This window comes from Argiope bruennichi, chromosome 8 (assembly GCF_947563725.1).
Source record: "Argiope bruennichi chromosome 8, qqArgBrue1.1, whole genome shotgun sequence".
NCBI classification, from domain to species: Eukaryota; Metazoa; Arthropoda; class Arachnida; order Araneae; family Araneidae; genus Argiope; species Argiope bruennichi.
Window position 1 is genome coordinate 111,390,767 of NC_079158.1, and position 14,247 is coordinate 111,405,013.

Genomic DNA, 14,247 nt, shown 5'->3' on the forward strand with positions numbered 1-14,247 from the left:
AAAAAAGAAAACCGTATTATCTAAATATAAAATTTGATCCAAATCATTAGAGCCATTTCCGAGATACACGAAATAAATTTATATAAATACAAGGATTGCTTGTTTAAAATTATAAGATATTGGAGTGGAGTTTTTTGTTTCCTTTGTTTTAAGTATATTAAAGAATTTTTTAATATTGCAAACGTTAATTTAAATTTTATTTTTAGTATTCATATGAAAATACATTTATAAGAAAAGAAATATTTTCTATTGCAACGTTGTTCCAATTTAAGCTTTTTTAAAAATGTAAAATTTTTAAAATTCTTTCAGTGTCTTAGTTTTTCTACATAAATTTTTATTTAAATATAGTACATAAAATTGTACACAAATTCCAACATACGCCTAAAATTAAGTATAGCATATATTGTTTGTAGCAATGTATTGCCATAAATGAGGAAATTTAACAGTGTTTCATTTTATATTTTGTGTACATAAATATTTGAAAGCAATTCGAATTTCTAGATGAAATAGCGTACCATAATAATTTTTTGAATTAAATTTGTTTATATTTAATTATTTGAAAATTTACTCTTTTTTTCTAGCAACAATAACTTGCACACAAAATATGTCTTTAATAACTCTCTAAAGCATAAAACGAATGATTGAAACAATAAAAATTATTATTATAAAATATATTTTCATAAATATACTAAAATTATATCAAGAAATTGTGGGAAAGAAAAGTGGTACCAATAAAAAGTTTCTTTCTTGATTTTTAAAATTATGTGTAAAAATAGTTTTCGTGCAACATATATTTCAAAAATTATTTCGGAAATATTTTAAAATTAAGATTAGTTTTAAATTATAAATTTCCTTTATAATATAATCCTTTCTTAATAATTTAATTTTCAGGAAAAATTTAATACTAGATATGGTATCTTTAGATCCGGTAGCACTTAAAAAGAAATGCACTATTTTAAAATTTTCAAACTTTCTGACATTTAAAAATGTTGCTTTTACATTTCGAAACATTGTGACAGTACGAAGAATGACAACTGTGGCACTGCAAGTTCCTCTCATTTTTTTAATAATTTTCTCGTATACGAAATATAACGGAAGTATTGTAATAGTCAAAAAAATTCAAATTCGATACTTTGACAATTCTCCAAGTTTCAGACTTCCAGAGTCCGAAAAATGCATGTTTAGTATCATGTCTGTCTGTCTACCTGTTTATCTATTTGTCTATTTCTGAGCGCAATAACTGAAAAACGCTTTCAATAGACGACTGAAAGATGGTAAATTGAATTATTATCAAATCTCTAGATTTCTATCATATTTGATTGAAATCCATTCATAGTAAATATGCTTTTATGCATTATGTCTGCCTATAATGCAGTCATCTTCGAGTACAGTACTCTGTAACTGCAAACCGCAAAGAGCTAGGTCGATAAAATTTTGAACACAGATTTAACATCTAAAATATAGGTACATGTCAAATGTTGTCTGTCTCTCCGTACTTTCTCTCTGAAAATGCAATAATTTAATGCAATTAATAAAATTCGGCATGTTATCTTGTGACTATTGTTGTAATTTTGTGTCCGGCCTATAAAAAGGCGTCCAAAATACATATTCTCGCGATAGATTTAATAAGAATGCTGCTCCAAATTTAATTGCACCAAAAAATTACGCCAAACTAAAAATTTACGCCAAAGATCTATAATTCGTAACTATCGCTCACTATTGCCATGCAAGATATTGGTGACTTTAGCCTAAAACTACAATTTTATGCCAAGGGATGAATATAAGATGTTAGAGAGTACGCAAGAAAGTTCCGGGAAGACAACTGCCGTTGGTTTTTCGTGGAATCATTCAGTGCTCCTTTGAATTCTCCATCTATAGACTCCGGAATCAATCCGCATTTTAATTACAGCTGAAGAATAATCTGAATAGACCATGTTAAACTACGATCATCCTACATATTGGGCAGATGAGAAGATTCATCTATTGTGTAAATCTCATGAAAATATGTATTTCTCATGTTATCGGTGAATTGTATCTGTTGACATGGGGTTCATAATGGGGAGGACTTTTGTAGTTTCTTGTATATGAAATATACAAAATATTGCCTTCATCAAAAAAATTCGAGCTCGGGATGTTGACAAATCTTCACTTTTAAGTTCGAAAAAACATATATCTGGAATTATGTCTAACTGTCTGTCTGTGAATGCGCACTCAGAAAGGCTTCAAATTAGACGGATGAAAATTATGCTTGGTCTATTACATCAAATTTTGAATGAAATCCAGTCTGAGGAAGTCTGTCTGTTCGGCTGTCCAAATATAAGTTAACAAGATAAATACAAAGCGAAGAGAATTTGTGGTGGTAGCTTTATAAGCCAGTTAACAACCTCCGGACACGAGTGACCACTTTTGTCTAGTGGTTATGTCACGCCGCTGCGGACCCTAAACGTTGCGATTTCTGTCTTTGGCAACTCAACCACGACATTTGGCTTTATTATTAATAATAATATTATCATTATTTTTGTATTTGCTACCGGTGGGGGTGTATTGTGGTGGTATCTTCACAAGCCAGTAATATCGTGGTTGAGTTGCTACGGACCGAACTCGCAGCATTAGGATTCGCAGTCGCGTAACATAACCACTAGAGAAAAGTGCTCACTCGTGGCTGGAAGTTGTTAACTGGCTTATGAAGCTACCACCACAAGTTAAACGGATAAAATTTGGTACACTGAGTAAACATTTTACGGGTAAATATATGTCACATTTGAAACCAAATCCATCATGAAATAGATCGCCCGATAGTCTCTTCTTTCACATGCATATTAAAGAGATGATTCAAAAATGTAACAGTTTAGAAGAATGAAATTTGGTTCTCAATTTTGGAATTTGAAGTATAGATATTTATCAAATTTTGAGCAATATCTATCAAAGCTTTGACCTATGTAAGTCTTTACTTTCACAAGCATGTAAATGCGATAGCTCAAAAATGCAACGACTCAAATGTATATCATTTAATATGCTATCTCGTGTAACATTTTGGTTTTGTAAAATCAGAAATTTGAGCTATATTATCACGGAACTGATCTGTACTAAAGAAGTTCATGTACGCAATAAACCGATCATAGGTAAAGCGATCAAAATAACAAGAGGTCAGGAGTGAATTTCAAGATATTATTCTTGAAGACAGGAATGATTTTTAAGATAATATTCTTGATGTGATGAATGAATTTTAAGATATTATTTTTGAGGATAGGAATGGATTTTATGATATTATTCTTGAAGTCAAGAATGATTTTTTTAGATATTATTCTTGACGATAGGAATGGATTTTAAGATATTAATCTTGAGGACAGAAGTGTAGGGGAATGAAATCCTTTATTTCTTTTTCTTTGCAGGCCTCGGAGCATGGCGGACGAGCCTGATGACGATGAGTTGGAGGCATACCTCAGGAGCAGCCTGAGCGAGAGGCGGCGGAGTCGATGGGGTCGCCAGTCCTTGAGAAGGGGCTCGTCCCCTTTCCTCACAGAGGGCATGGCGGGGAAGCACGGAAGGAGGCTCTCCTCATTCACCACATCCTCAGGAGAGTAAGTTCTTAAAAGAATTCGTTATCATCAATATCTACATGAAGTGCAAAATCTGTACAAACTTTCATTGGCAGTTATATGAAGAAGAGTGAATGAATCATTCCGTTGAACTTTCAAATTATAGTATATTTTGACTTGACCCATTTTAACTGCAACCGCCTGTCATCCTCTCTTGTTTTTGCCTAAAGTAGAATTATAGGATGTCCCAAAATTAGGTATATACTTGAATAGATATAGCATCAAAAATATATTTTTAAATAAGTTTATTATACAAATTGTAGAATTTGCTAAACTGCCCAAGTTTGGTTTCATATACTGTTTGACAACGGATTGTAAAATTCTCCTCGCTTTTGCGCATGCGTTAGGATGGGTTTAATTCGACGATAAAATAGGGGTGAGAGGAAAGATGGAAGGAGGAGATGTTTACATTTAACAATGAAGACTCGCGGTTTTATGAGACGTAAACATTACAGATAATTAGTAATACAGAAGGAAAAAGGTACTAATGCACAGCAAAATATTTCAGAGCAATTTTTATTTTATATAAGGAACTTAAACATTAAATTATAAAGAATAAATAAAAAATTTCTGTTCTTAAGATTCGGTAATTACTTTTTTTTACAAAATAATAATGATCTTTTTTATATTAAAATGTTTCTTTTTTATATGTTATTAAATTTTTTCAATAATATTTTAATTCCCCGTTTTCTGTTTCTTGGTCACAATATTTAATGATATTATGTAAAATTTTCTTCGTACCATTCCTGAAAGCTTTTTTATCACTTTTGGCAACACATACGAAATTGAGTTAAAATAAAACAACACTCACATACACGTGAAAAATAATTGAACTAAAAAGTATCTAATGAGGGAAATCCAAGGTCAAAGGTGAATACCGGAATTGCGCTTATTGTTCCGCGTCTCACTCTTTAATGAGATGGAATCTTCGAAATGTGATCGTCTCAGAATCCGTTGACGAACAGTACTTTTCATTTCCTCTGATTTTGTGTTTCACGAATTATAGGGTATCCTAAAGAAATATACAACCTACATTGAATTTTGAATGAATATCACTTAAGGAATTAAAACACGCATCAAAGTTTCATACAAATTTCTTTAGGAGAAGATTAAGCAATATTCGATTTTAGAAAGAAATTTCCACTAAAGATATTGTGTGCATAAATACCACAGGGTAAGTAATAAATTCTTTTAATAAAAACTAACAGTAGTTAAAAAGGCAAATTAACGAATGAAGATAACAAAAGATGGACAAACAGAAAAGAATGACTTTCAGATCATAATCACGTAGGTTGAATCCAGTTATAATCACATAAATTTCTAAAAAAAAAAAAAAAAAAAAAAAGATAATAGGTAACCACGAGAACCAAAATTGAAACTGAATCAGATTTGAACTGAAATTCAAACTGAAACTTGAGTTCAAACTGCAGAAATTCTGAAATTATTAGCGCTCATATTATTGGCTCAGACGCGTCGATTCGCTTTGCTTCTTGCTGAAGAATGTACCATCTTACCGCCGCCATAAGTTAATTAAAATATGTGATCGTTAGTCATAAAACGTTGCTGAATGATTCGTAGTAATCGTTCAAGACTTCTTATAATACTGATATATCAGTTATAACAGCTCAGCATGTTAAATGATATTTGAATTTTTTTCTTTTTCTGTCCCTGTGCTCATCTCAATGGTTATGGCTAATTTTGGGTTACAAGCAGTGTACTTCAAGTGCTTCTATAATATGAAATTCATTAATAGCAGAAACCGTTGCGATCTTATTTCTTGACGCTTCGTCTCAGCCCTGTGATCACTAAAATTTCAATTAGAGAAACCTTATACAAATAATTACAAATATTTTAACGATAATTTTTATGTTATAATGATAATATTTTAAAGTTGTAAAACTTTGATGTATGTTTTAATTGGTTAAGCGATAGCTACTCGAAGTATACATGCATACAAAAGTGCATACAGACATTACAAGTAATAAAAGATACTTGTAATTAATTCTACAGCTATTTATTCTGCGATTTCAGCGAATTAAATAAGAGTATGTTTCCTGCTACTTTCCGCAATTTTCGCGGGTCATTATAAATATATTTTACAGATTAGAATTATCACTACTATTAATAAAAATGAATGTTTTTATGTTGGTGTTCTATAAACCAGAACGTCTGACTTGGAACTATCAAATTTGACACATATACATTTGGAAAGGCGGGAATATACACCTCGGAAGGGTATTCTTGAAATTTTAGTAAACTATAAATTAAGCAAAATTTTGATGTATTTCTGCGACACCTACAAAAAATTTCAGCACAGAAAGAATTTTTTACATCATCTTAAAATTCAAAAATTTAGCTTTTTAATAAAAGGTATTTTTATGCTGTATAATTTTTTTTATTTTTAATTATTTTTTTAAAAGTTTATATCAATATGTCTCATTTTTGAAAGGAAACAGAAATCGTTTTTAATGTTGCTACAAGCGTATCATTCGGCTATTTTTTCCATTATTAATAATCAAGATATGAATATTCATTTTATTTTTCCTTAGGTTTAGGTTAATTTTTCCTTAGGTTAGGTAGGTTTAAGTATAATGATTTTAATGAACTTTTTGAAATGTTACTGCATTTATATTTAAGGTTTAAATGCAAAATCAGGAAATAAGAAAATAAATAAATAAAAAAATTCTTAAAGTTCGTTGAAATCTGGAGAATTTCTTAAGGTTGCATTTGAACAGCAATAAAGATTCTTTTAACCAGAATAGTCCGTTTAACAAGAATTCATCGAAATCGTCCAATGTTTCACTGCAAAGCATTAATGGAATTCAAATCGACCGCTGCGGAATTTTTTTTCTTTACGTCCACGGGTTTGTGACGTAAAACGAAAACGTGGAGGGTGAGGGAGTGACCGGAAGAAGACCAAACGATTCACCACCATCCAGCATCTGGCAAGGCCATGCTCATCAAAAACGTTCGTTGGCTCAAGATTTTCGTTTTGCCTCGGCACCCCTTCCTTTCTGGGTGGGTGTGGTTCCTGGAGCAGAGCGCGTGGGAGGGAAGGGGAGGGGGAGGAAAGAATGGGTGTGCCCCCAGCTCCTGCGATGGAACCCCATCAGCAATAATTCACAAGAGACCTTGAGATTTTACCTACTTTTCCGAAACCGCATCACCTCTTTTGCGCTCGATGGTGAAATGATTTCAGAGAATGAGGTGACGTAAAGGATTTTACTGTAAACAAAGAAACACGAATTTTTTTTGTCATGATTTCAGCTGTTAGTTGTTACAGTGTATTTATTATATTAGCAAAGTGGACATTGATAGAATAGGTATATAATATTCTACTAGAAAAAGAAAGAATTAAAAAAAAAACTGTGAGAGACATATTTTTAGTAATTAACTTACTAAAGTAATCTCTTTGATATGCTTTTTAATCTCTTAGAATTCCAGACACAGTACACCTAAACTTTTTTTAAAAAAATATTTCTCATAAAGGAAGTTTACAAAGAAAATATTGTGACAGTTAAAAAATTCGACTTAGATTTTGACAAATTTCCGTGTTTTATATGTCACATAGGTCGAAAAAAATCTTTAAAACTATAACCCTATCGGTTTGCCTGTTAATAAATAAGCAAGTTCAAAAACCTAACGAATTTTTCATATGTACTGTCCATTTCTATATATATATATATTGTTACGAAATTTCCCGGGGTTCGTTTGGATAGTGGAAGTTATATGGTGTGGAGAACGCTCAATCAGCAGGCGGCAGTAGGAAATAAAACAAGGACGTTTATTTACACGAAGACACACAGAACAGCACAAGGACGACAACTATATACAGCATAGAAGACGATTATCTTCAGCCGAGACTTGCAACATACACAGCAGCATACAACAAGACTCTACTGCAGACAGTAGCGGACAGCTTAATTCAGCACTAGCTTCACTCCATCGCTGCTCCGCTTATCTCTGGAAGGCCATTTCTTTACCGTCGATTCCGACTACTCTACTCTGTCTCTTCCAACTACTACTACGATCTAGTTCACGACCCCCCCCCCCGGCAACTGCAGCTCCTTTTGTAGGTCTCAGGAGGTGGGGATAGAAGCCTCTCAATCAATCAGGAACGTTCGAGGCGTATCTCGGTTCCCAATGGACGGGTCGGGAAAATTCTCGATGTTTCGGGTATAACTTATTTTGGCGCCAAAGTCGCCAAATTCGTCGCCAAGTCACCTAATAGTCGCCAAGTTTGTCGCCAAGCTCTGGGACCTCCTATGAAACCAACTATGTTGGGAAGCCGCATTACAGATCCGTAACAATATTTCAGAAAAAGTTTGAATGAAATCCATCAATAGGAAGATTTTCCGTTTGCCTGCTTGTGCTTATTTAGACATAGTAACTAAAAAAAAAAGAAAAGAAAAAGGATTGATATGGAAAAGAAAACAATAAAAGAATACTAAAAATTAAAATGAAATCTACAATCGCAAATTTCAAGTTATCATGTGAGAACATTATTATTTTTAAGTCATTATTTGTCTTAATTAATTTAAGTCATTAATCAGTTTAAACCGGTTTGAAACAATCACCAGACTTCTCTATCCCCCCTCTCTCTCTATATATATATATATATATATATGCACATTTTCAATTCTTCTATCTGGCAAACAAAGTTTTGGAACTCGACCGATTTTGAGATGAAACAGCTGTTATGTCATAGTTCTACGTCAATCTTTTAAAAACGCATCTGCTGTCAAAGAAACATACATAATAATAATGCAATATTAGTAAAAGCAGGTAAAAAATATATATGCGATTAAAAGTTGACGATGAAAATTGCCATTTATGCTTTATTCATTGCCTACGCGATTTCGAGCTTCAAACCAAAACAACATCATGTCCTCACATGATAAAAAGAATGAAATCAGCATGTAGTTTTTTGTTTCTTTTCCCCTTGCCCCAACCCTTGGGGGGGCACCTCGAAATGAGGATGAGATGCTTCCGGCATGGTGGTTGGATCTCGCCACCCTGGAGGGTACACTAATAGGTGGGGGATCTGGCTCCTCCCATCGATGACGGGACGTACTTCCTTCGGGGAGGGTTGTACCGTGGTCGGTGACGGCCCTTAGGACTCAACCACAGTTCCCGCCAATTGCTGTTGCGGCAGTCCGGTCATTCAGTTTTATGGTTTAAATCCGTGTGCCTTAGGGCAGGTCGGAGAGTTAGAAGGTTGACTTTCCCCTTGCCCCTTCCTTTAATGCTCCTAATCCGTTTCTATATACTCCCTACTATAAAAGAGGTCATGTTGAATGAAGCAGTGTCAAATTACTAAGAGCTTCTGTGTTTGTAATTACAATTAATTAATCATTTTTAAATTTTTAATAAAATCAGTCTAATACTGAATAAAGAGCAGTGCTTGTTAATATATTAACATTATCAAAAAGAATCTAGCTTGCAGAGATTGATTTCTTTTTGAGAATTTGAATAGTCACAACTACAGGAGATGAACATTATGGCATAAAAATTATATGAGTCGTATGTGCAATACATTTAACCTATACAATCCAAACAATTATCTATCAGCATTTTATGTTGGTTTATAGTAATCTAAAATTTTATATAATTTGTTTCAATTTTTAATTTTAGGTGGAATTCTTAAAAGAAATCTACTTTTTATCATGAATCTTATGAAAAAACTTCTTGAAAATATCTACACATAATCGAAAATTTCTACACATAATGGCATAGTTTCTACATATAATCGAAAATTTCTACACAAAAATGGAGGATTAATTTTAAAAATGCTAATATATGTAACATTATTTTATTTGAAGCAGACTGCAGGTTTGACAAGCAGTGAAGAGACTTTGTATTTTTAATTTAGTTTTATTCTCTCGCTGGAGAAGTCATGATTATTTATAAGAAGACGCAGCGCGACACAAAAGCAGAGGTAAAGAAGAAGAAGGCAAAAGAGCCGAACCAAACAATCACTAGTCTTATATAACATGGGATTTCCGGCCACGCGCCAATTCAATACACGTGCTGACCTTTGAGAAGGGCAACGGAAGTATCACTTTCACTCGATACGTAGTACTGATGGCGCATTATTTTACAAAGGAATTAATTAAACCGAAAGTGGAAATAAGAGAATATTTTACTATGGGCTAAATTAAGATAAAGTTTTGAAAATTAATTTGGATTAAATTAAGAGTTTAAAATATCATTACATATATATATGTATATATTTACCCATAACTCTTTGATGATAAATAGAGAAAGAATTTAAATAAGGACATTGCCGCCGTATCATAACAAAAAAATATTTTTACTGTAAGTTCTTCGACAAAAACTTAGAAGTTAAGACCTGGAAGCAATTTTCAATTTCCTAAATTCGATTTTTTTTTTTAATTTTAAGTTATAGCACTTTGTTGGAAAGCTCAGTTGCACTTTTCCGTACCCTATTTCACTTGCATAAATCAAATTTTTATAAAATTATAGGTGGAAACGGTTCATCGGGTTCTTAATACCTGTAAACATGAGGAATCAAATTTCATCTTCTGACTTGACGTCAGAATTTTATATTCTCGTATACGAAGCATGGAGATAGTATAATCGTAATAAAAAAAAAAAAAATCGAACTGGATATTTTAACGAATCGCCAGTTTTGATGATTTCTCTGAAACACGTTTTTCGAAAATATCCGTCTGCTGACACACAAACTCACAAACTAAGCTAGAAGGGTTAAATCTAGTATATGGTCTTAATAGCAAATTTACTGATTTCTATCAAATTTTGAGCATGAATCATTCGAGGGTCGTTTTTTTTTTTGGTTGTCTGATTGCCAGTTTAAAACTGAATTCGATTATTAAAAAAAGACAGACGTAACGAAACTAGATGGATAAAATTTGATACATAGGTTAAGCATTTGAAATCAAGGTTTTTATCAAATTTTGAACGAAATTTGTGAAAGGGTTAATGGTCTACTGGTCTATACTTTCGCATATATGTAAATCCGTTAACTTATAGACGCAATGATTTAATAAAATTCGGTATGTTATTACATCCATAGTTTTGTGTCGAATTTTGGCTTCAACTGTTCGTTAAGATGGTTTCCTATATACATATACGTCTGATAGATTCAATAAAAATGCTAAATTTATACCAAAGGACAATATATCGCAAAATATCGTCCGCCATGCAAGGCACTAGTCGCCCTGCTCAAAGTCACAAATTTACTGGGGGTGGGGGATGAGACTTTTATCGAAGAGTATACTAGATTCCTATAGGAAGACTAACTATTGTAATGGTTCTCATGACAAGATAATTACAGTAATTTTCTTTGTTTTTTAACTGACTTGGAATATGTTGTTAAAAATGTAAAAATCCCGGACGAGCTCGTAAATGGCCTATCTGCTCAAAGGAAGTGGAAATGTGTGTGTGGGGGGGGATGAAATTTTCATTTCGCTATATTTTAGAATTTTTATTATAATCTTTAAATTCTGAAAGGTAGAAAAATAAATACATTAAGCTAAATTAGCACCTCATTATGACGAACAACTTTTGTATTTAATGTTTTTCGATAACTGCAATATTTTAGAAGTTAGGGGTTGAAAAGTGATTTTCAAGCCCTAATTTTGACTGTTTCTAACATCAACAATTTAAGTTCCTAGATAGTAACTTAGATGTAAAGGAATTTACCTTTGCTTTAATATAAGCTATTACTGTTCAGCTATCATCTAGCTTAATAGGCTGTTAAATTATTTGTTTTCTATTTTTTTTAATTCTTTGAAGATCAATTGATAAAAAAAATAATTTACTTTTAATTTCTCAAAGCAAACATATATGCAACTCTTTAAATTTTTTTATAAAAGATTATAATAAAAATGAAATTACTACTGTTAAATTCAATAAAAATCGTTTTTAAAAAGATACTGCCATAAATGTGCTAAAAAGAAGTTGTTATTTTAATTGTTTTTATTTTGTAATTTCCAAAACCTAATTCATTATTATAAATATTATGAGAAAATATAATTCTTCCTGATATTCACTACAAGAAGTTGAGAACATCATTGTGATATCAAAATTTAATTAAAATAATATATTAATTAATAAATCTAAGTTGCAAATATTAAAATGGTGTAATGTCATCAAGAATATATAAATCTGTGATTACACACAAGGAATCAAGTTAAAAATTAATTGCAAAATTCCAATTTTAAAAACAGGAAACAAGTCAATTTAAATAAATGTGCATAAAGACAAGAAAAAAATATAGTTCTTTATGTGAGCAGATTAAGTTTTATTATTGTAAAAGGAAAAGACAGAAAGAGAAAGTTATATTTAAAAAGATCACAGCTGAAAACATTTCTTTCAAAATCTCAATTTGACATCAAATACAAGAAAGGGGGAAAACATTTCTTTTGATTAATCATGCCAATTTTGTTCAAAAACGAAAGTAGTATAAAACATTTAAGAAGAATCAATTCCAAGCAGTAATAAAGAAATAATTTCTTCTAAACACAGTTTTTTTTTACTTCGTCATACACGAAAAAAAGGAGGGTAGCGAGGAGAAAAAATTAAGCATGTATTCTGCACCTCTTCCTTTTGGTCATTTCTACCCACAATTGGATCTAGAGGAAACTGTTATACCTTGAAAATATTGTATCTTAGATCACATATTTCTCTCTCGGCATGAGATGTCAGCCTGCAGAAAACATTTGGAAATATATCAAGAAATACTCTCTAGTACTTAGTAGAAACATGTTATTTTATCATCCCGATGTTGCTTATGAGATCAGCTTAAAAATTGGAGAATTTTCTAAGTAAAAAAAGAAATTTTTGAATAATTATACATTTTTCCATTTACAAATTTGGAGAATTCTTTGAGGATTTCCACTATCTTCCGTTCTGATCAATATAATTAGGTAAATAAATCCACATATTGTTTGTAAGTTGAAACGTTACCGTTTCGTATTCGATTAAACACAGACACATAGATCACTGATCCGAGGTGCAAATCTTTCAGGTTATGTTCCCATTCTATGGAGAATGACATTGCAAAGAAGACAAAATATTTATTTAGAAAATTAGTAAATCAAGTAAAATCTTGTCTGCTGAAGGAAAAAAGAAAATTTCCATTAAAAGTGTTTAAAGTACTTAACGTTACATTTAAAATATTAATTCTGCAGCCGATGCTTTTAAGAAGTTTTGGGAAAACAAATTCATATTGATATTCGGAGGAATTTAGAAAAATATTTCTGAAAAGAAGAACTCTTTTAGAAAAGTATAAAAAAGGAAAGGCAAAAACTACTTCATTGCGGATTAACTACGGATTAACAAAGAAAGCAATTGGGAATCTGACTTATAGGTTTGCCGTAACCAATAATAATATTCGATCTGTCAAATGGAAGAAAAAAAAATAGTTGAGACTATTTGTGACAAGGCATGTTGTAAAATTTTCCAATAGAAAACCAGTTTGTCAAGAGCAATAGTTTTGAACTCCACTAAGGAAGAAATCTTTTTTTAAGAACATCAAAGACATAAAGTCGAATTCTGATTCTTCTTCTCAATGCGTCTGGAATTAAGACGAAACAGGACTAAAAGCAGTATGATCCTAAGTAAAGACCACCTACTATTCTGGATTGTTCTATATAAACCATTATTATTTTTCGTCTATTTTTTAAAAAAATTACATCTTCTTATATTATTGTGTACAGATGATGAAAATAAAAATTAAGTAGATGTTGCGTGAAATAGTACACTTCTAATTGAAATAAAAATGCAAATTGTAAGTTGTTTCAGATGTATAATGGAAAAAATGATCCAAGGTACATCAGCAGTCTCTACAACTAAAAGCTTGATATCAAGATCATATAACGAAATACATTTCCATTCCTTGCTCTTATTTTAGGATTGCGTTCGCATGTACGCGAAAGACCGACAGACCTCTGTATGAATCAATTCTTACATGAATTTGGTTTAAAATTTGATAAAAACTACAATTCTAGTATTTAAACCACATTCAAAATTTCTTTTATCTACTAGCTCATTACTTTCCCGTAGATGTAGTATAAAGAAAGTATAGCAATCGTTAAAAAATTCGAACTCGAGATTTTGACGAACCTTCAGGTTATAGACCTTCCTGAGTTCCAAAAATACATTTAGAAAAATGTCCGTCTGTCTGCCTGCAGTAAAGATAATTTAAAACCGCTTTGACTGGACGATTGAAATTTGGTATACCGTCTTTAAACTAAATTTGCAGAATTCAATCAAATTTTGAATAAAATCTGTTCAGAAGAAGTCTGTCTGTCTGACTGTTCGGATATAAGTTAACATGATAATTACAAAACAAAGAGAGCAATATAGATAAAATACGGTGCTCAGGCTTAACATCGTAATGTAGACATCTGTCAAATTCAACTACTGGTTGACTGTCTGTCGATCAGAAACATGAAAACCCGATAATTCAAAAATGTACTGACTTGAATATATTGAATTTGATATGGAATTTTATGACTACAAGTATAGCTTTGAGTCAAATTTTTGTTCCAATCGTCTGGGAAGAATATTCCAAACCCATATTATATTTTCGGATTCTTTAATCCGCATTCCAGCAATTAATGGCTAAAAACTCGCCAAGGATGACACGATATATTCAGTA

General features: G+C 31.7%; 1 protein-coding gene across 1 annotated transcript in view; it reads left to right on the plus strand.

Moving 5' to 3' along the window:
- Positions 1-3,471: 3,471 nt before the first annotated feature.
- Positions 3,472-14,247, plus strand: part of LOC129980726 (transmembrane channel-like protein) — an 82,450-nt gene continuing 71,674 nt past the window's right edge. The window contains exon 1 of the mRNA XM_056091108.1: positions 3,472-3,581. Coding sequence (XP_055947083.1) covers positions 3,529-3,581 — 53 coding nt within the window. The 5' untranslated portion in view covers positions 3,472-3,528. The remainder of the gene's footprint in view (positions 3,582-14,247) is intronic.